The 19,275-nt window shown below is 54.3% G+C and overlaps 7 protein-coding genes across 7 annotated transcripts; 5 read left to right on the top strand and 2 right to left on the bottom strand.

Moving 5' to 3' along the window:
- Positions 1-747: 747 nt before the first annotated feature.
- On the top strand, positions 748-2,372 carry CPAR01_06023 (CUE domain-containing protein; the record flags this gene model as incomplete). Its single annotated transcript, XM_060490297.1, has 4 exons — positions 748-768; positions 864-1,212; positions 1,290-1,844; positions 1,927-2,372. The coding sequence occupies 4 exons, from the start codon at positions 748-750 to the stop codon at positions 2,370-2,372; spliced, it is 1,371 nt and encodes a 456-aa protein (XP_060351763.1).
- A 3,610-nt stretch (positions 2,373-5,982) lies between these two features.
- On the top strand, positions 5,983-10,294 carry CPAR01_06022 (ankyrin repeat protein nuc-2; the record flags this gene model as incomplete). The annotated part of the gene is made up of 7 exons (XM_060490296.1): positions 5,983-6,014; positions 6,779-6,863; positions 7,106-7,228; positions 7,292-7,342; positions 7,407-8,208; positions 8,267-10,056; positions 10,112-10,294. 7 exons carry the CDS (start codon positions 5,983-5,985, stop codon positions 10,292-10,294), a joined length of 3,066 nt encoding a protein of 1,021 aa, XP_060351762.1.
- A 248-nt stretch (positions 10,295-10,542) lies between these two features.
- CPAR01_06021 (uncharacterized protein) lies at positions 10,543-11,367 on the bottom strand (the record flags this gene model as incomplete). The annotated part of the gene is made up of 1 exon (XM_060490295.1): positions 10,543-11,367. One exon carries the CDS (start codon positions 11,365-11,367, stop codon positions 10,543-10,545), a length of 825 nt encoding a protein of 274 aa, XP_060351761.1.
- Positions 11,368-11,938: 571 nt separating this feature from the next.
- On the top strand, positions 11,939-12,687 carry CPAR01_06020 (cytochrome oxidase assembly; the record flags this gene model as incomplete). The annotated part of the gene is made up of 2 exons (XM_060490294.1): positions 11,939-12,113; positions 12,200-12,687. The coding sequence occupies 2 exons, from the start codon at positions 11,939-11,941 to the stop codon at positions 12,685-12,687; spliced, it is 663 nt and encodes a 220-aa protein (XP_060351760.1).
- A 251-nt stretch (positions 12,688-12,938) lies between these two features.
- On the bottom strand, positions 12,939-13,988 carry CPAR01_06019 (50S ribosomal protein L3; the record flags this gene model as incomplete). The annotated part of the gene is made up of 1 exon (XM_060490293.1): positions 12,939-13,988. One exon carries the CDS (start codon positions 13,986-13,988, stop codon positions 12,939-12,941), a length of 1,050 nt encoding a protein of 349 aa, XP_060351759.1.
- A 335-nt stretch (positions 13,989-14,323) lies between these two features.
- CPAR01_06018 (uncharacterized protein) lies at positions 14,324-14,787 on the top strand (the record flags this gene model as incomplete). The annotated part of the gene is made up of 2 exons (XM_060490292.1): positions 14,324-14,631; positions 14,691-14,787. 2 exons carry the CDS (start codon positions 14,324-14,326, stop codon positions 14,785-14,787), a joined length of 405 nt encoding a protein of 134 aa, XP_060351758.1.
- Positions 14,788-16,963: 2,176 nt separating this feature from the next.
- On the top strand, positions 16,964-18,252 carry CPAR01_06017 (uncharacterized protein; the record flags this gene model as incomplete). Its single annotated transcript, XM_060490291.1, has 4 exons — positions 16,964-17,237; positions 17,353-17,775; positions 17,829-17,981; positions 18,038-18,252. 4 exons carry the CDS (start codon positions 16,964-16,966, stop codon positions 18,250-18,252), a joined length of 1,065 nt encoding a protein of 354 aa, XP_060351757.1.
- Between the last annotated feature and the right edge of the window lie 1,023 nt (positions 18,253-19,275).

Genomic DNA, 19,275 nt, shown 5'->3' with positions numbered 1-19,275 from the left:
TGTCACCTTGTATACCTCATTTTGACTGCCAGCTTTTCTTGTAAGTGTGGTTTGGCCTCACGATTGGCCTCGTTTGCAAGTGGTTGTCGACATTGAACGTTGCAATTTTGGCCGGTCAGAGTGTCGCCAGCTGGGACCAGATGGCGCTCTCTGGTTGCATCCCACCATAAGCTTCAACCTACATTGTCAAACAGCTGACATAATAATACGCCGCTCAGCATCTAAAGTCTCCCTTTCCATCTTTTTATCGCCCATGTACCTAAATGACTTGGTCTACAACGTTCTTTGATGCTTCTTGTATCTTGTCTACTTCAAGGGTATTTTAGGCAACTAAAGGAGCAGCGGGAGGGGTTATCGTGATGAAAAAGAAGCTGTCAGGATCACTTGGTACAATTTGACGACAAGTGTGGCGGTAGGATTGTGGCTTAGCATTAAGCTCAAGCTGGCGCCTAGAAGTTCCCAGTTCCCCAAAGGAGGCGCGGCGTCATCAGCTTCGTAACCCACTTTAATGTCATCTCGCCAGCTAAGGTACCCTCCAGTCTCCAACCCCTCCGTCCGGGCGCGCGCATTCCGCAACGTCCTTGCACCTAACAATCTCGCGAAAGCAAGCAAATTACCCCCCCTCCATCCTTCAGCAGACTTGCCTGCTAGCTACTCCTTTTCTTTTGCTGGGGACCTTCATCTTGCACCGAGACGAACTCTCTCCCAAGGAGAGAAGAAGTACTGGAGAGCGACCGAACAGTAGTCATGTCTGCCCCCATCGAAACAGTGCGCATATATCCCGTCCCCCGAAACGAGCCCAAACTTCATGCACATGTACCCTGTCAAGAGAGAGACTGACACCCTCATCTCTTTTTCCACAGAACAAGCTTACTTCCTCGAGCGGGCCCGAGTCGCCTACAACAGTCCGACCCCTGGATCTGTCCGACGACGAAGACATCCAGGAAACAGGTGTTCTCGGCGGTGAGGCTCCTACTACATCTCAGGCTACCACCAAGACCACCAACACCAACACCACCTCGTCCAACATGACCTCCTCGACACCCGTCGCCGCCGAAGCGGCCCCACCAAAGCCCCCGAGACCCTCCGGCGAGACGCAGAAGACGGAGGACATCTTGAAGGAGGCCTTCCCTAGCATCGACATCTCCGTCGTTAAGGCGGTCCTGAGAGCCAGCGGCGGAAAGATTGATCCGGCTTTCAATGCCCTCTTGGGTATGTGTCGCGTGACCCCCCATCACTTACCCAAAAACCGCCAACAAAGTTCCATTACTGACAGGGCCCCGATATAGAAATGACTGATCCCGATGCGGCCCAGCACGAGACAACCGACGAACAACCCCCTCCCCAGCCTCCCCGCCCCCAGGGCGGCGCGCAGCTGTCCCAGCTCGAAGCCGACGAGCTCTACGCACGACAGCTGGCGGAGCATTTTGACAATGTCGGAAGTTACGAAGCTAGAACCTCTAACCGGAGCCCCGGCGGTGGCGGCGGCCGTGTGAGGAGGCAGCAGACCGGCCTCGAGCCCAGACCGAACGCTGAGGACCGCGAACCCAACTTCTTTGACGATGAGTTGCCGGTGATTCAGGAGAAGCTCCGAAAGGGGTTCGTGGAGACGCAGGGCAAGGTCAATAGCTGGATCACCACAATGAAGAAGAGGTTTGACGAGGAGTTTGCCGACGAGGATGAATCCAGTCACCAGCGGCCGGGTCAAGGCCAGGGCCAGGGCCAGTATGGCGCCCGACGACCCGGCGAGTCGAGCCGTCGGAGCGGCGACTACGAGAGATACGACGCCGATCCTCAGGTGCTCAGCGACGACTTCGCGGGTATGAAGTTCACCGCCGACGGAAGTAAGTCCCGATGCCCCTTTTCGCGGCTACATCCCCCCTTTGGCACTGTTGCTATCCCGCACGATCTAACAATGGGACCCAGCGCCTCTCCGCGATAACAACAGACCTCTGTCAAACCCTGACCTCTACAAGCCCCCTCCACCCTCAAAGTCGCCCAAGCCCCACGACGGCCGCAAGGTGGCCTTCAGGGAAGGCGCCGAGGAGATCGACGTGTACGGCTCGTCGCCCAGACGCTCCGCCGAAGACCTGTCCGGTTCAAAGGCAAAGGCCAGCAAGTGGCAGCCCCTGTCGACGGTCGACCCGAACCCCATCAGCGACAACGACCCCTTCAGCCTGGGCGACAGCGAAGACGAGCGGGAGGCAAAGGAGAAGGCCGCGTCCACCAGCAAGGATACTACTACCAAGGATGCCGGCGCCAGCTCGGAGGACAGCGAAAGGCTCAAGAAGGCCGCAGCCGAGGCTATGGCGGATAGCCTCGTCGAGTCCAAGAGCGGCGAGACGGCTGGTGCTGACGCCAAGAAGAATTGAGATTTTGAACCTCCAGAGCGAGGCTTGGCTGTTGTGATCTGAGGAAGTAAGGGTGGCTTTTGCGTTGATACACTACTTTCATTTTCAGATCTCCAAAACCCCCCACGCCATGGCTTGAGCGACACGACGAAGACAGCCTGGCAAACCAGGGGGGGGGGGTCTCGGGAGGCATGGCGAACCTGGGATTTTCATGATTCCCCCTTTCCATTTCACTAGGAAACGTACCTTTAGTTAGGACATCTAAATTGAAATTATCCCGCAATTGTGTTGCTGTTGCCCAAGTTCCTCCCTCATTGTTGAAGAATACCAGAGTCGGATTTCATGTTGTCGCCTAGAAACTAGGCCGATTTGCCGACTTGGCGTTGGTGTGAGTTGGAAGTTGGAACACATAGAAACAGGAAGGTCACGCGGATCTTGCATAGAGAGAGGCGTGATGATGATGTACGGGTAAGAAGACCCCGAAGCATATGAAGCATACGGGATGTGATACTCGCAAAAGACCCTAGTATGGGCGATCGGTCTCTGACGTATGCGTACGTTGTGAATATGGCTGTCGTTCGCGATGCGGCAAGCAGCGGATGGGGATGGGGGCCGCGGCCTTTTCCAGCATGGCCGCTTGCCAGGTTGCCTAGGTTCAGGATGGCCTGCGGATGCAAACATGTCAAGGTAAGGTAGCATGCAGCTGATATGCCCCGCCATGCTGCCGTCCCATTCCCGAGCAGTCGTATCGTGATATAACCGATCCGAGGCGGTAGAAAGGCCCAGGCGTATTAGTGAGTAGCGTCCTTCAACTGCTGGTTCTGGCTCACAGACGAGATGATTCAAAGGAGCCCATGCCCAAATTGACAGTGTTTATGCCCCACGATGACCTCTGGAACCCCATCCCGTCCCCATCCTCGGGCTTTGATAGTCTTTTGCTGATTGGCCCCTATATCCGACCAAAAAAACAAGCATTTTGATTCGCAAGGGTTTACAATATAAGTTGAGAAACCCATCAATAACAGCGGGCTGGGAATGTATCGCATCACCCGCTTTCTGGGTCGTTGGACTCGCCAACAGTTTGTGGAGCGAAGCGAAAGAGCGAGAAGTAGCCGCTATGAGTTGGATGCCCCCCTCGCGGGTTGATGTGCCCCGCACCATCTTGATTGGACGGGGAAGTTCTGATGTGGTTTTTCTGCCCACCACTCCGGCTGGTTCCGTATTGATGCAGGTTGCTGGAGCTCCTGCTGCTGCAAGTCTGGGCTTGAAACATCCCAATCAGTTAGAGCTGAGAGGGCCTTTTCCTTCGTACCCAAAATGATTTGGCGAAAGCCAGCTAGAGGAGATGGCCAGAGTAGGGTTCTGAACGGTACTTGTCGCCCTTGAGCACTACCCCTCAACGGCACGTCTCGGTGAAATTGGAAGTCCATTAAGCCGTATAGGGCTTCGCTAGACCGGCCAATTTCTCGAGAAGAGAGAGGATTAAGTAGGACCGAAAAATGAATAGTGTCGAATGGAAAATCTCGGATCCAGGTGTGGAAGAGGTTGTGATTTTGTGCCGAAAAAAATAGAGACAGGAATTTTCCAACAGTTCAACGCCCCGAGTTTTTGGCAGTGTGCTGTTGTGCCTCTCTCAGCCTTGTCCTTGGCATATCGAGAGGAAAACGTGGTTCGTGTGCGAGCCGTCATTGGCCGGCGATCTGAAGACTTGGCTTTGGGGGGAAGCGAATCAAGCGCATGTGTGGGTGGGAGGTGGACTCCACGGGTGTTCCTTGAGGCCATGTACATGTTTTTTTGGTACATGTTGTCGACGTACTGCTGGTGACGGCTGCGGCTATTGAAAAGTAGGTAGGAAGGGAGCTCTGGCAAAACGGACACGGCCGTCGAGAATTTCAGGCCCCTCCAGGATCCACGCTGAGGCAGTGAGAAATGGCACACGTGCTCGGTTTCTGCGATATTATACACTGCCAGACGCAATGCGTTGTTGAACTGCCACAAAGCGGGTACATTTGATGGTTCAGGTCGTCCGACTATTTTCTCGTTTCCGAGATGGCGCGAGAACTTGCCCGAGTAGGTAGGTACAAGCAGAGGATGCTCGCTTTGATCTTGACCAGGGCAGACAAGGTCGGAAGAGGGCAGAGGCACAAGGTACGATGATATGGTACTTAGTAGGTATGTGATAGATTGTAGGCGAGATGTTCCTTGGGAGCTCATCGTAGGCCGGCGTTGGGAGACTTTCCGAGTATGGCGAAACGGCAGGGCACTGGCCACAAAACAGTCAAAGAGCCACACTTGATGCCTTCCATTTCTTGCCCAGTTGAATCTGAGTGGATGATTCTCGCAGCTCTTGCAGTTCTCGCAGGTGTAACGTCGTCTTCAGTGCGCATTTACTTTAGGTACCTTAGCAGGTAGGTAAGGGTGGCAGGAGTGACAAGAGAAAAGGTACCCCGCACCTCACAGCTAGACAGGGGAGGGGCTGATCGATGCTCTTGCTCTCTTGCACGCAGCACACGCTGCACGGGCAAGAATAACCAGACCCAACTTCCCAATGGAAGCACGTACCCAGGGCCGGCAGGTGGACCCATACTCTGGCCCGTTGCTGGTGCTTCTCGGACCTGCTATTGGTCAGACCGATACCATGGTTGGCCAAGACCCCGGTCGGCACCCATTTACATTTCACGACTTTGACTGCCAACTGCCTCTGCCACTACGGCCTGCCCTGCTAGCCCATCGTCTTGAGAGAAAGAGAGAGAGAAGTGAGGAAAGGTAGATACACACAGTACCTCCTGATCTGGACCCCTTGGAATTTGGGTTTCTAGAGTCGCATCTCACTTCTCATTCACCACTCCCCAAATCCGAAGTCTAGATCTGGGCTGCTGTCATTCTTACCGCCGCCGCCCTGCAGACCTCGACATACCGATGAGGTAGAGTTGCAGAACCATACAACTCACTCATCTGACCTATCCTCGGTTTGCCTAATTCGACGTCACTCTCACACGACACCAACACAGACGCATACGCCACGGCCGCAACTTACGGCAACTCCAGACATTACTATTCTCATCCAAAAGAGCATAGGTTGAAGCAATCACCGCTTGAACCTGCTATCTTGATCGGTAAGCATGAATGTCTCTCAACAATCAATCTCGTGATCTGTTTCGATTCGGCGCAAGTCTGTTTACTGTTGCCTTTGTCTTTGCCTTTGCCTTCGTCTTGATTACACTCCGACTCACATCAACTCTCTTTCTACCCCTCGATCCATGCTTTACTGCTTCTTTTGCATAACCCCTATCACCAAGGTCGACGACGCACTCGTTTCCTGTTATTCCCCAGTCAGACTAGGAAACGGTGCCAATACCCTGGACAGGACGATGTTCTGGTCCCCGGCCGCGCCTGGTTTTCCTAACCTCACCCCCCGTCCAACCCGTAACTAGATCTGGTCCTGGGCCAACTCAGACCTTGCTTTCCTCATCGGAGACAAACAACGGGTGTGCCATCCGACACTGGCGCTGACATGGTATGTTGCCATCCACTGGTTGCTAGTACCTGCAACCATTCATCGTTCTCCCTGCCCCCACGCAGCGTCTGGCATCAATAACTATTACCTACTTGTGACACCTGTTCAGAGCAAATGCCTGACCATGTCCATGTTCTTAGAGCCGCGTGCGTTGTTGCCCCTCTTTCTTCAGAGCCTGGTTGTCACCGAGGCATGCCCGGGATAGCTTCAGAATACCCCCACCTACTACCCATCTTGCTCGTTATGACTTAGTTTCTCTACGGGTACTGCTTATGGGTTCCTGCTCCTCCTTCTGCGTGCTCAATTTTTTCAGTCATAGCTACTTGGTGGCTCTACTGGCCAAGCGGTCGTCTTATTGCACGAGGGATATCTCCCGATCATCGTCCCCTTTAATCTAGACCTTCAAATTCTAACTCAACCAACAGCTTCGAATCCTTACCTCAACTTGGATATTCGCCTGTCTTTGTCCGCTACTCAGTCTACCTCACGCGGCAGGATTCTATCTTGCTGATCGCCAAAAAAGGCCTTGGTTTCCCCCAACTCGTCATCCCATTAGCTTGCGCCACTGAAGAGCACCCCACGTACGGTTCTCTACATTAACCCGCAGCTGTTCTACACAACTCTGCCACGAGGCGACGTCACTCAGCATACCCTTGTGCGAGTGGCTACTTTGCTTGCCTGCCGCCGACGCATAATCACACCCGCAGAGCCTCCTACTGTCATCAGCTTTCTCCCTGCAGACATCCACTGTCAGCTTGCCACTACTGGAGGGCACATAGGCTGCTCTCTCTTACAACGATCACTTTTGGACACCGTGATCCCACGGGCGTCCGTCCATCATGTCAGTCTCTTGGCCTTAGCTAACCCCTAGTGTGTTCTCACTGGCGAACTTGTGCTGATATAACAGCAGGAAGTTCGGCAAGCAGATTCAGAAGCGTCAGCTTGAAGTTCCAGAGTATGCCGCTAGTTTTGTAAACTACAAGGCTCTCAAAAAGGTACGTTTCGTTGCCCGGCAGTTCCCTCTTCAGTCTCTATCCCCCTTTTGTTACCCCGTTCTCTCGCTTCTCTTCTGCATTGGATGGAAGCTTGGTACGCAAACCACAAAAAGGAGAAAAACCCCCTCTAGAATTTAGTCAACTCGGTACCCGACACTGTCCCGTCAGGGGCAGGTGAATGGAGCAAGCCCCCATGGCAATAGCTAATCACATCCGGCATTACCACTGACATTCGCTACTAGCTGATCAAGAAATTGTCGGCTACGCCCACGCTGAGCGCACAACATGACCCTCTCCGCTCCGCAATATCTATAGACTCCCAGGCTGCCCTTCAGGCCAACAAGGCCACATTTTTCTTCCAATTGGTATGTATCCAGTCATGGGTCAGTGCGATGAACTTCCCAACGTACTTACTGACTCTCGAACAGGAACGAGAGCTCGAAAAGGTCAACGCCTTTTACCTACAAAAGGAGGCAGAGGTATGCAATAATTTCTCTTGTCTAATGTAATGACTCTACCCTGTCAGAACTGACTCCCGCCTAGCTCAAGGTGCGACTGAAGACTCTTCTCGACAAGAAGAAGGTGTTGCAGTCTCGCAATGGTGTTTCCAGACGTTCGGCCAAGTTCACAACTCTCGAAGAGGGCTTCCAACAGTTTGCCAGCGACTTGAACAAGCTGCAACAATTTGTTGAGATCAACGGGACTGCTTTCTCCAAGATCCTCAAAAAGTGGGACAAGACGTCAAAGTCGAAAACCAAAGAACTCTACCTATCCAGAGCAGTCGAGGTCCAGCCCTTCTTCAATGCCACCGTCATTAGCGAACTATCCGACCAGGCCACTACTAGTCTCCAAGAGCTGGGGGCTTGGGCCGAGGGTGACAATGTCAGCTTCGAGCCTCGTAGTGATCATATCGTGAGCAGCCAGCATCTACTCGGAACTGACGAAGGTGATGCGGATACACTACTCCTCGACACGGTCATTTCAGGGAACCTCGAGGCTTTGAGGGATCTCCTGATTCGAATGCGGACGGCTGCTAGCTCGTCCTCAGGCTCTGACATCTCTCTGATGGAGAGAGTGACTAGAACGTTCCTCGCTGCCATTCACGAAGCGCCTAAAGAGACTCTACAGGCTCTCCTCGATACGGGCTTGGTCGACATACAGTCAGAGGACGACATTAACGAACGAAATTGCCTGCACCAAGCTGCCATCTACGGGAACTCGTTTGTCCTTGAATACGGCCTGGCAAAAGGTGTTGCTGTCAGTCGTACCGATGTGTATGGCAGAGTGCCGCTGCACTATGCCAGTATGCATGGACGATTGGACATGCTCGACGCCCTGACTAGTGGTAAGATCTATATAAGTACAGGCAATGTGGCTGCATGGTTGCTGACATAGCCTCACAGCGGATACTTCAACGATAGATTTGATCGACCATGATAACTTTACCCCTCTGGTACACTCAATCATTCACGGCCACCTTCAGTGCGTCGAACGACTGCTAGCAAAGTCCGCTCGAATCGACCCTGTCTCTGACGCAGACCATGTACCGCTGAACCTTGCCTGCGAGCATGGTTCGTTGGCAATCGTGGAAATGCTCCTCCAGCATGGAGCACAGATCGTTCCCGACGCTGAAGGACTCTATCCCCAACACCTTGTTGCTCGATCAGGCCAAAGGCCAGAGCTTCTCCTTTTGCTCAAGAACTTTGGAGCAAATCTCGATCAGGTTGATAAGTTGTACGGATGGACGCCCCTGGTTCATGCCGCGAGCGAAGGCAACGTTCCCTGCCTCCAAGGGTTACTGGACGTCGGAGCAGACCCCAACATCGTCGACGAAAAGGACCTGCCAGCAATGTATTACGCTGTCTGGGAAGGCCACCTCGAATGCATGCAATTGCTTGCACCGTACAACGCAAGAACGAAGGCGAGCCCCATGATCATGCAGCCCGGATTGGGACCAATGATGAGCAGCGGGCCCGACCCGATGGCCCTTGACCCGGATGCCATCCCTGAACTTGAGCTGCCGCCGCCGATCATACCGTTGCGCCGGTACGGACACAACTTCCTGGACACCAAGACGGTCATTCAGATCAGTTTCGAGGAAAATGGGGACCAACCCCTAGTGTTCTTCCACGACGGGAAGTACCCTGCCGCCCGACTCACCATTTCATCAAAGGTTTCGGATCTCATCCCGAAGAATATCATGCTGCCTTTCCAAGAAGATACCCGTATTGTTTCCTTTCAAATCGACAATTTGGAGTCATTTACACTCGATTTCGACGTTTTCCCTACCTACGGCGCGAAGATCATTGCGAAGACGGTGGCCCTTCCCAATACCTTCAAGGCGCTGCTTAGTAGCTCTGGGAAGTGCTGTCTCCCCCTGTTCGATCCAAGGCTACGAGCAATTGGCCAGATCAGCTTCCACACTCAGGTCATCAAGCCGTTCAACGGTAAGCCACTCGAGATTACGGATTTCGAAACGTACTGGAAGGCAACAAGCCAATTCGACCGCAGTCCAAGCACATTTGTGACTGGTTCGAGTTTGTCAGGTGACTTTGTCCAACTCTTCGTTCAGCACACCAGCGATGGTGTACCTGTCTTGTGGCCGAGATGGACGATACCATGTGGTGGAATTGACCTGCCCATCTCAAGATTGACAATGGAGCAGTTCAATACGATCACGTCAAAGAGCCCTAGCAGAGCCGAACTGGCATCATTACCAACAAGGCCTCTGGACGCAATTGCGGACGTCCATCGGGTTCTTGCGACAGCGGGTATCCCTCTGAACGAGGCACTGGCTCTGCTCCCGCATGGCATGCATGTCAACATCCAGATTTTGTATCCGTCACTGGACGAGGAAAGGTCACTGGGCCTGGGCCCGTCGTTGGACCTGAACACATTCGTTGACTCTCTTCTCACTAATGTGTTTGATCACGCCCGCGCTCAGCGAGCTCAGTCGCTCGAGTCGGTCCGTTCTGTGGTGTTCAGTTCATATAACCCGAGCATGTGCACAGCACTCAACTGGAAGCAGCCAAACTTCCCCGTGTTCCTGTGCAACGATCTGGGACGGGAGGATGTCATGGCGCCGCCGGACATCATCCAGAGCCACGGCAGAAGATCTGCATCAATCAAGGAGGTGGTTCGGGTTGCGCAAGGCAACAACTTTATGGGCTTAATTTGCTGCTCACGGCTTTTGGTAGGTTTAGGCCCTTTCGTTGATGGCTGTGATATTCTTACTGACTGTACAACAGGAGATGGTCCCCGCCCTGGTGGACGCCATCAAGTCACACGGTCTTGCACTGGTCACAGATAAGTCACTGGATCCGTCGTCGACAAATTCTCTGACAGATCCGTTCCCGCGACTGCCAAAGGGAGTGGACGGTGTCCTGAAAAGCCACGGTGTCTTGCGCTTCAACGAATCCATAGATGTGTAGTAGATTGTTGTAATTACGTGTCAGAAAAAGTTAATAGACTTGTGTGTGTGCACCTTTTTCAATCTCGATTCGTGACAGCCTGACCTCTGGATATTCCTTTTTCGCGCTCGCTGCATCATAGTTACATCGTCATTCCAGCATAAGTCGTAAAGTTAACTCCTTGCGGTCCCGTGGTATCCGTAGTAAAACAAAAGAATAATACACATCTCCCGCCGCCACGTAGCTAATTTTTCTTGGAGTCATAAGCTTTACGCGCCTTTGAAACCATACTTGAGCGCGGCCAACTCTTTTTCCGGATCGACGCTGCCCATGACCACCTTTGCAATGAGAACAACGACGTACACTATAGCAGGCAAGTTCCCCAGCCCCACGTGGCCAAACGAAGCCTTCTCGCTCGACTTCGTCGCCAACCCCGCCAGGATAAGCATACCACAGAGTCCGAGGTTGAGGTACGGCAGATACAGCTCCAGTGGACCTTTTTGCTCCTCGGCGAAAGAAAAAGAGCTCCGCCTGCGTCTCCTCTGCGTTGTCTGAATGGGCTGGTAGGACGACGGACCGCCGGAGACGGACGAGGTCGAGGACTCGAGCGAGGAGGCCGGGCTGGGGCGCGGAGTCTTTGGTCGGGACCATGCGTCGAGCCAGGGGATTCCGGTCGCGCCTGGGGGTTGGGTGTGGAGGAGGTAGGCGGTCGAGAGGAGGGATGTCAGAGAGAGGAGGGAGGTGAGCGGGGCGGAGAGGCGGGCGAGGTTTATGAGGTAGGGGATCGTTGTTAGGAGGGGAAGGGCGAGGAGGGCGGTTGCGAATTGGGCGTTGCGGGCTGCGTTATCTTCTGCGAGGCGGCGGATGAGGGTTTCTTGTTCTAGGTTAGGGGGTTGGGTGTTAGCTTTTGATGTAAGACGGAATGGAAAGATGAAGAGTGAGGGGAATGGGATGGCTTGGGAATGAGGTTTTGGTATCTTTTGCGTCGTACCCTCTTCGTCCATGGCTTCTGGCTGTGAGTCTGCCGAGTCGTCGTCTGTGGGATAGTGGAATGTACGCCGCAGACGAGCGGCTGCGCCTCGAGGTTCTGCCATTTTAGTATAGAGGTTGTCAAATGCGCGATGAGCTGCAGCGGGTTGCTGGTGTTTTGTAATGATGTCGTAGTTGTTAAAGGCGCAAACACTTGGTCTACGTGTTGATAAGTCCAGTCGATGAAGACAGATTTGTAGAAGCCCGGGTAGGTAAGCTACGTAAGGTATCGGTGCAATAGGTGTAGATGGAGCTTACCTACTTACCTCTCGCAGAGGGGGCCGTGACCGACCACTCAGCCTTATGACGCGCGACAGCTGGACAATGTGCGACAGGGGTCTTGGGTCCAGGGTCTGATTGGTTACTGTTTATCGATTGCTTTTTTTCTCTGCTTTCCAAATGCCCACGCCAGGACCCCGGGAATTTTCGAGAAAGAGCTTTGGCCCGCCCACCGAGAGTCGAGACCGACCGACCGAACTGACCGAACTTGCATGGTCTGATTCGGAGCATCCCGAGAATTTGACCTAGACGCAACGCCCGGCATCACGAAATTTGAACCGACCACACCCACCGACGCGGTAGCCCCGACTTCACTCGTAGGACGATTTCGATTCCACGGGGAGTTTCATTTCTAGCATGTTCTCAAACACAGCCACCAGGAGGCTCGCCTCCTCGCTGCGCAGCGCCGCCGCGAGGCAACGGCAGCAGCCGCAGCAACTCAGAGCGCAGGCTCAAAGGAGATGGGCGACCGCAGCGCCGAAGCCCGGGTCCGGACCGCTGATGGAGCGGCGCGCAGATCGAGAACTCCCAGGTAGACTGCTCGTCTTTCTCCCCCCCTTTCCCTCTTCTCTCTTCCCGTTTTCATCCATCCGCTAACCACCACAATTCTTTCAATAGACCTCAACCAGATCACCTTCCGCTGGTCCCGCACCCTCCCCCTCTTCGCCGCCGCCATCGCCCTCAGCAGCATCGCAATCTTCAACTACCAAAAGTCCTCCTCACCCGTCATCGCCTCGACCCTCTACGCGCTGCGCACCTCCCCGAAAGCCCGCGAGTACCTAGGCGACGAGGTGCAGTTCAAGCACCAGATCCCCTGGATCGCCGGCGAGATGAATCAGCTCCACGGGCGCATCGACATCAGCTTCAGCGTCAAGGGGTCCCGCAACGAGGCCGTCATGAAGTTTGCCAGCTTCCGGACGTCGCACAAGGGCCTGTTCGAGACGACCGAGTGGAGCTTGGAGACGCCCGACGGGCGCAAGATTGATCTGCTCGACGGGGCGGATCCGTTCAAGGGGTCTATTCCGGGTGATGATTTGAGTGATGATGATCTCGAGGCTGTGGTGTCGGCGGCGGAGACGAGGGGTTTCAGGCAGAATATCAAGTGAGTGAGAGAGACAAGGAGGACCGTTGAATACAGGGCAGCACTACAGTCACTTCAAGGTCTCGTGAAGGGAATCGTCATCAAAAGCATGCATGGGTTCGAGGTAGTTCAAGTCATTGGGTTGGAATTCGGGTCGGGCGAGATAATGACCCTAAAGCTATGCGCCTCTCTTAATGGGGTGATAAATGTACAACATGTATAGTACACAGACTTTCGTAAACAACAGTAGGGGAAAAGGGGGAGGGTGGACGATATCTATACAAGTGCCGGGAGCTCTTTCCTCTCCTTCTTCAGCACCAAGTGCCTCTCTCTGGCCTCCTGCAATCTCGCCTCGCCATCCACGTTGGCCTCCAACAGCTCCTTCAACTTGTCCTGCCTGTAAGGAAGCGCCGGCGCCTTCCTCTTGACGGCATCCTGCAGCTTGACGATGCAGTTCTTGGGGCCCGCGACAGCGCCCTTGACGAGCACGACGCCCAGCTCGTTGTCCACCTTGAGCACCGTCAGGTTCTGCACCGTGACGCGCTCGTTACCCATGCGACCGGGCATCTTCTTGCCGGGCATGACTCTGGAACCGGAACCCTGCGAGGGGCCGGTGGTACCGATGGTGCGGTGGTTGAGCGAGTTACCGTGGGACGCCTCCTGACCCGCGAAGCCGTGGCGCTTCATACCACCGGCGAAGCCCATGCCGCGGCTGTTGGAACGGACGTCGACGTACTGGCCCGTCTGGAACCAGTCCGGAAACAGCTGGGCGCCGACGGGCAGCAGCCCTTCCTTGGTGCGGACTTTGAACTCGGCCAGGTGGCGCTTGGGCGCGATGCCCTTGGCCTCGTAGTAGCCCAGCATCGGCCTCTCGACGTTGCGCGGCTCCTTGGAGCCGGAGCCGATCTGAACGGCCCAGTAGCCGTTGTCCGGGCGGGTCTTGTTGGCGACGACCTGGACCTGGTCGAGCTGGAGGACGGTGCAGGGGACACGCTTCTTGCCATAGTAGATGGCCGTCATGCCCTTCTTGACGGCGAGGACGCCGGTGCGGAGGGGCGTCGTCTTCTCGCGGCGGGCGAGGGCCGCGGCGGGACCAGTGGTGAGGACGGGGAGGCCGGCGGTGGGCTGGTTGAAACGGGTGGGCTTGCTGCGTTTGGGCGCCGTGGACCAGCCGTACTTTACGCCGCGCTTCGCGGTGAAAGGGAGGAGCTGGAGGCGAGGGGCGATGACGGCCGAGGCATTGGCGGCGGCGGAACAGGTGTTTGATATCGTCGTCGTCGTCGATCGGAGGAGCTGGAGGCAGCTCGGGGGTAGTCGGGGCGCCATGGTGGATGGCCGGGGGGTGGAATTGAGGGCGGAAAGAGGTGGTCTGGTGTGAGGTCGGCGATGGAATTTTTTGGAGTTGAGGTCGGATCTGAGTGCCTGGGGTGGAAATCTTGAAGTGGTCCGTGCACCTCCCTGAAGTGAAATGGTCACTGAGCTTACCAGGAGCTCATGCCAGGGTCTTTTCTCACTTTTTCAAAGAATAACTCTGCGATCAATCAGGATACTCAAGTAAACATTCCATTTTCTCTATTCAATTGACAGATTCTTGAGAGCAAAGAGCCACTTTACTCCAGCGAAAGTCTTGCTCTACACCAAGAAGACTAAACTTGGCCAAGATGGATAAAACACCCATCATCCATGCTTACAGACATCTCTACCGTGAGCTCCTACGAGCGGTTCAATTCGCACCGCCGCACAGGTACACCGTCCGCAACCAGCTGAGAGCGTCGTTTCGCGATAAAGACGCGGTGTGGGACCCGGAGGTTTCCAAGAGAACACTGTGGTTCATACAGGCGGCTCGCAGAGAGGCCGGTATCGAGCACAAGGTTCTCAAGAACCTCGTCCGCGTGGCTTGGGAGAGGCAGAATATGGATACGTGGAAGGTCAGCTTTCGCAAGGAATCGGAATCCCGGGGCAAGGATGTGTGAGTTTTGCTTTTGATTCGGTTGTGAGAGATACGGTTGCTGACGTTGAATTATTCAGCATCCAAGAGGCCAACAACATGAAAGCTACAGTATACAATCACTATGACATGACGATAAACATGCTGAACAAGTCGATGGGTATTCGACTGAGATGATGGTCTCGAGCAAGTCACGGTAGTCTTGATCGAGTTGTCACTCGCACGCCTGCACTGGCTGTCATCAAAGAGTGCAGCTTGACCAATTCCTGAGAATCTCAAACGGTTCCACCTTACTGGAAGTGCAGGCATTGATGGAGACATGTCCATCTCAGCATGCCCAGGCGGGATCATCAGCCCAGATACCACGCTTCGAGGCTTGTTGTGGTGCCAGGGTGAGAAGACGGCAGGCAGAGGACGGAACGGAACACGATAAGCCCGAAACGTCGCGATGCAGTACCTATTCTCTTATCCGATGATAAGCCATTGGAGGAAACTGGCGTTGGGGAGAGAAACGACCGCTGGTGCGACCTTTGCCAGGCGGGCGATCTGCAGATGCGCGGGGTCAGCAAGTGAAACGGCTCACCTGTGGTTGGTTAGCACGTTTGGCTACGTGAAGGTTGGAGCAGCCGTCTAAGCTGTTGATGGTTGCATGGTCGATTATTTGCTCGCGAAGCGCTGCTGGCGCCCGCTTGTATGTTGATTCTTGCTGTTTATGAGCTCATTATTCCTCGCCTCTTGCGGAACGCTGCTTCAGTTTCCCCGAATCAGGCCAGAGATCTTGAGACAGTGTCATTCAACAGAGAAAACCCGTCGGGAGGTTGATGGGGGCATATGAATAGGGACCTAGATGGCTGCACCTCGGAGGCAATAACGTTTTGTCGTACATGGCGGGCGTTCTGCCCCAAATGTTGAGAAGTAAGCGAGAAGTGAGGTGCCCGACCTTCACGGACTGAGCTGAGGGCTGAGGGGGAAGAGTTGAGGCGAACCCCCGTGTACACCCCCCGTGTCGGAGCCAAGAGTCTCGGCCGCCAGGGCGGTGGTGGTCGGCCCTTTGCCGGTACGGGGAGATATATAAAAAGAGTGGTTCCCTTGGAAATCTGTTTTTGAGTACCAAAAATACTCAATTCGGAAACAATATGGCTCGCCCCGTGAAACCGACCCGCTGTTGTCGTAAGGTGGTCGACCGAGTTGTCCGCCTGGACAAGTACGATATTTCCAAAGCTCGGGTGAGAAAACACTCTGTGACACTAGAGATAGCCCACCAGGGAGAGAACTGGGAGAGGCGTCACTGGCAGTCTGGCTTGTGACGGTGGATTCTTGAGATGGCAACACTGGCCAATCTGGGCTGATTGGTGTTAGCGGCCGCTACCGGGAGGAACAAATGAGAAGCGCAGGATCGTTGGAGATCCAACGGGGCCCTGGTCTCGTTTCAGTGGACCTAGACACTAAGGCAAAGGTATCTTCTGCTGGTGCTACTGCTGCTACGAAGTGAAGTGCGTGGGTGCGTCCTGGAGATACCAATCAGCAATGGTACGACTGGTCGCTCAGCGGGGCCAAAGGGGGGCCTCCCAGGTGCGGAAAGGATGCAGCTTTCCGCACCACGAACTGCCCTGGTCCTGCAGCTTTGGAATGGTCGTGGTTTTGAAGGTACCTCCTGATACAACCATCGCAGAGTCGGAACCTCACCCGGTCACTTGAAGTTGAGGGAAGAAGGGGGAAGACGAGGGGGGGCAAGGTGCTGAACTGAGCTTGCCTTGAGGTCAGGGAAAGGCAAGGTTGGGTGCTGTATAAGTTGTGGCTGTAATCGTACCTTCAACTAAGTACTTAGCTGAGGTGCCCCTACGAATACAACAGTCTGTGATGCGGATGTATCTTTCTACGCCGTAGATTCCCACTGCCGACCCCGCAATCCGAGTTACCTTTGAAGTATCCGTAGTTCACGCCTACCTTACCCTTCGATGATTCTTCCCTTCTTCTCTCTTTCATCTTAACCCGCAAATCTCTCATGGTTAGCGGGCACAACAGCGTCAATTCCCGGGGGTTCAGCTCTCGATTCCCCAGACTGCCTTGAGACAGCTCTTTTCACATCTCTGACCGATCGACTCGTCATCAGCATCATCGTCTCTGTTTCCCTACTGCTTCTCGCCGTCTATCCTCCAAACTTCGCGAGCCCGTCATCCCGTCGCCCTGTTTGTCGCTCGTCCACACCATCACCCCAACTCCACCTGCTGCGCGGTCTGGATGGACCAAACCCCAACTGGCAAAGGGCCGTATCACGACCGCGCTGAAGACTTTGATCTCTCGCCACGAGATCACCGTCTGAAGGCGCTGCCATCTCGTCACTGCTAGAAGCATGCCAGCGACAGAAGCCGAATATCACCAGATACATCATGTTCCGGCCCGCCAACCGACTGCGATCATGCCTCGAGCTCAGGAAGAGCGCCCGCAGAGGCTGGTCAAGCGCTATCGCACCGAGATCGCCGCCAGCACGTCGAGTATGTTCTCGACTGTCCTTGCATTTCCCCTCGATAGCGTGAAAACGCGAATGCAGACCTACCGATACGAAGGCTTCCTCGATTGTGTGACGCACACATACCGCACCGAGAAGTTGAGAGGCTTCTTTCGGGGTAAGGAGTCCCTCATTCCCTCTGTCCCTCTTCCTCCACCCCCCTTATACACGCGACCCCTCATCTCGCCTCAAGTCATGATCCCATTGACTAACCTTCTTTTGCCCCTCACTAGGCGTCCTTGCCCCAATGGCCAGCATCACACTCGTCCGAACCATGTCCTTTTCGATTTACCAACGCGCCAAACACAATTACTCGGGCTGGGTTAAGAACGCCCTGGGATTCGACGTGCTGCAGCATGTGAATCAGAAAGGCACATATCCGAATCTGTACTCCATTGCCTGTTTTGGAGCCGCCGGCGCCACTGCCGGCTCATGTATCACGCTTCTCGCCTGCCCCTTTGAGCTCACCAAGCTCAGCGCGCAGGTGGCTGTCTTGTTGTCAGACCAACAAAAGCTCAAGGAAGCAAATTGCCGCGCCACCAATGGCCACCAGGTTGCAGCAAGCTACCAAAATAAGGGCACTTTCAAGACCATGCGCAACATTGTTCGTCATAGGGGTGCTCTGGGGCTTTACACTGGCTTCAACTTGCACTTGTGTAAGTCTGCCCAGGCGTACAACCCCATCAAAACCCTCAGCTGACCATTTCAGTGCGAGATACTTTGGGTACGGCCATTTACTTCATGGTCTACGAGAGCGGAAAGCAGCTCGGAACTACCTTTGGTGGTGACCACCCGACGACTAATAAGTTCGCGGTTGTCATCTCTGGGGGCATGTGCGGGATAGTATCCTGGGCAATGATATGTATGTGCTTTCTGGTGCAAAAGTACCTCGGGCAAGTGACGCTAATACTCTGGCAGACCCCATTGACTCGGCAAAGAGTATCTACCAGCGAAACTCTCTCTTGTACTCGAAAGGGCAACAGGTTGAGCCGCCGCCGAAGATTGAGTTCTTCAAACGAAATATGTATCGCGGACTAGGGGTTTCAATGGGTCGCTCATGCGTCGTCAACGCCATCTTTTTCTCCGCTTTCGAATTCACCAAAAAGCATCTCAACTCCCTGGATGACAACTAAGGAACGATGATTTGCATGAACTATCTGCTAGCTATGCAAATCGCAGTTGAACAAGCGCATACATAATGATCGATGGCGTTTTGGCTCGGTGGATGATGTGGACCACCGAGCATACTTGGGACAATGGAACGGAAGCAAGGACAGAAACCAAGTTGTAGTTTGGATTCGACTGCAATCAAATTATAAGTTATTGAAAGAGAATTGCGATGCTTCGTTTGGTGACCTCAGGCTGCCCGCCCAGTGTGCGGGATACGACATCTGTTCAGGCCTTTAACATCGGGCACCTTATAAGCAAGTGAGGGTCTAGACGCATCCTCTCATAAAGTTTTGATCGAAACAACCTCGGTTTACCCTTTTGGACCTCCCTTGCTCAGCCTCTTGACGATTCCTTCGTACCTACCTTACGGGCGCTTAATCTCGGTATATGGTTTTAGACAAGGTAGGCAATTAAGCATGCCTAAGTTCGCGCGCCTGGCTGAAGATCGGTGGGCCCGTGCATCAACACCCCGCCACTATCATCACGTGCCGATAGTGCCTCGCAGGAATCCGAGTTGCGACCCGACCTCTTTTGGGCCTTCCTGCGTCTGCGTCTTCAACAGGCACTACTCTGCCTCAACCAGCCCTGGCGTTTCCGTCGTGACTTGTGACCTTTTGCTTCCACGCATTTAGCATCCAAGCACCACCGTCCGCGCGCGCCCTTTATCCGAGTGCAACGAGCTCCTGCCGCAACTGATTTTGACGAGTCGCATATTTCCAAGTCTCCGCCGACTGGAAATTGGAACTTTCCTTCTTGTCTACCGATCTGCGTGATCCCTGCTTTTACCGTTTCCTTCGCGCGCAGCAAGTACCTACTTACTTGCTGACGTCGACGCCTTCGGGAAGAAGGTGCAACTTTGCAGACGCGCCTTCCTGGCCTGACGTACTTGACTTGGGACACCGCCCCGTCTCCGTGTTGGCTCTGGTGCGAGACAAAGATTGTCATTCTTCTCACTAACTGTCGTTTTCCATCATCTTTTTTCTTTT

Source organism: Colletotrichum paranaense (genome assembly GCF_030867605.1).
Source record: "Colletotrichum paranaense strain IMI 384185 chromosome Unknown Scaffold_4.1, whole genome shotgun sequence".
Classification (NCBI taxonomy): Eukaryota; Fungi; Ascomycota; class Sordariomycetes; order Glomerellales; family Glomerellaceae; genus Colletotrichum; species Colletotrichum paranaense.
This window is presented reverse-complemented; position numbering and strand designations above follow the sequence as displayed.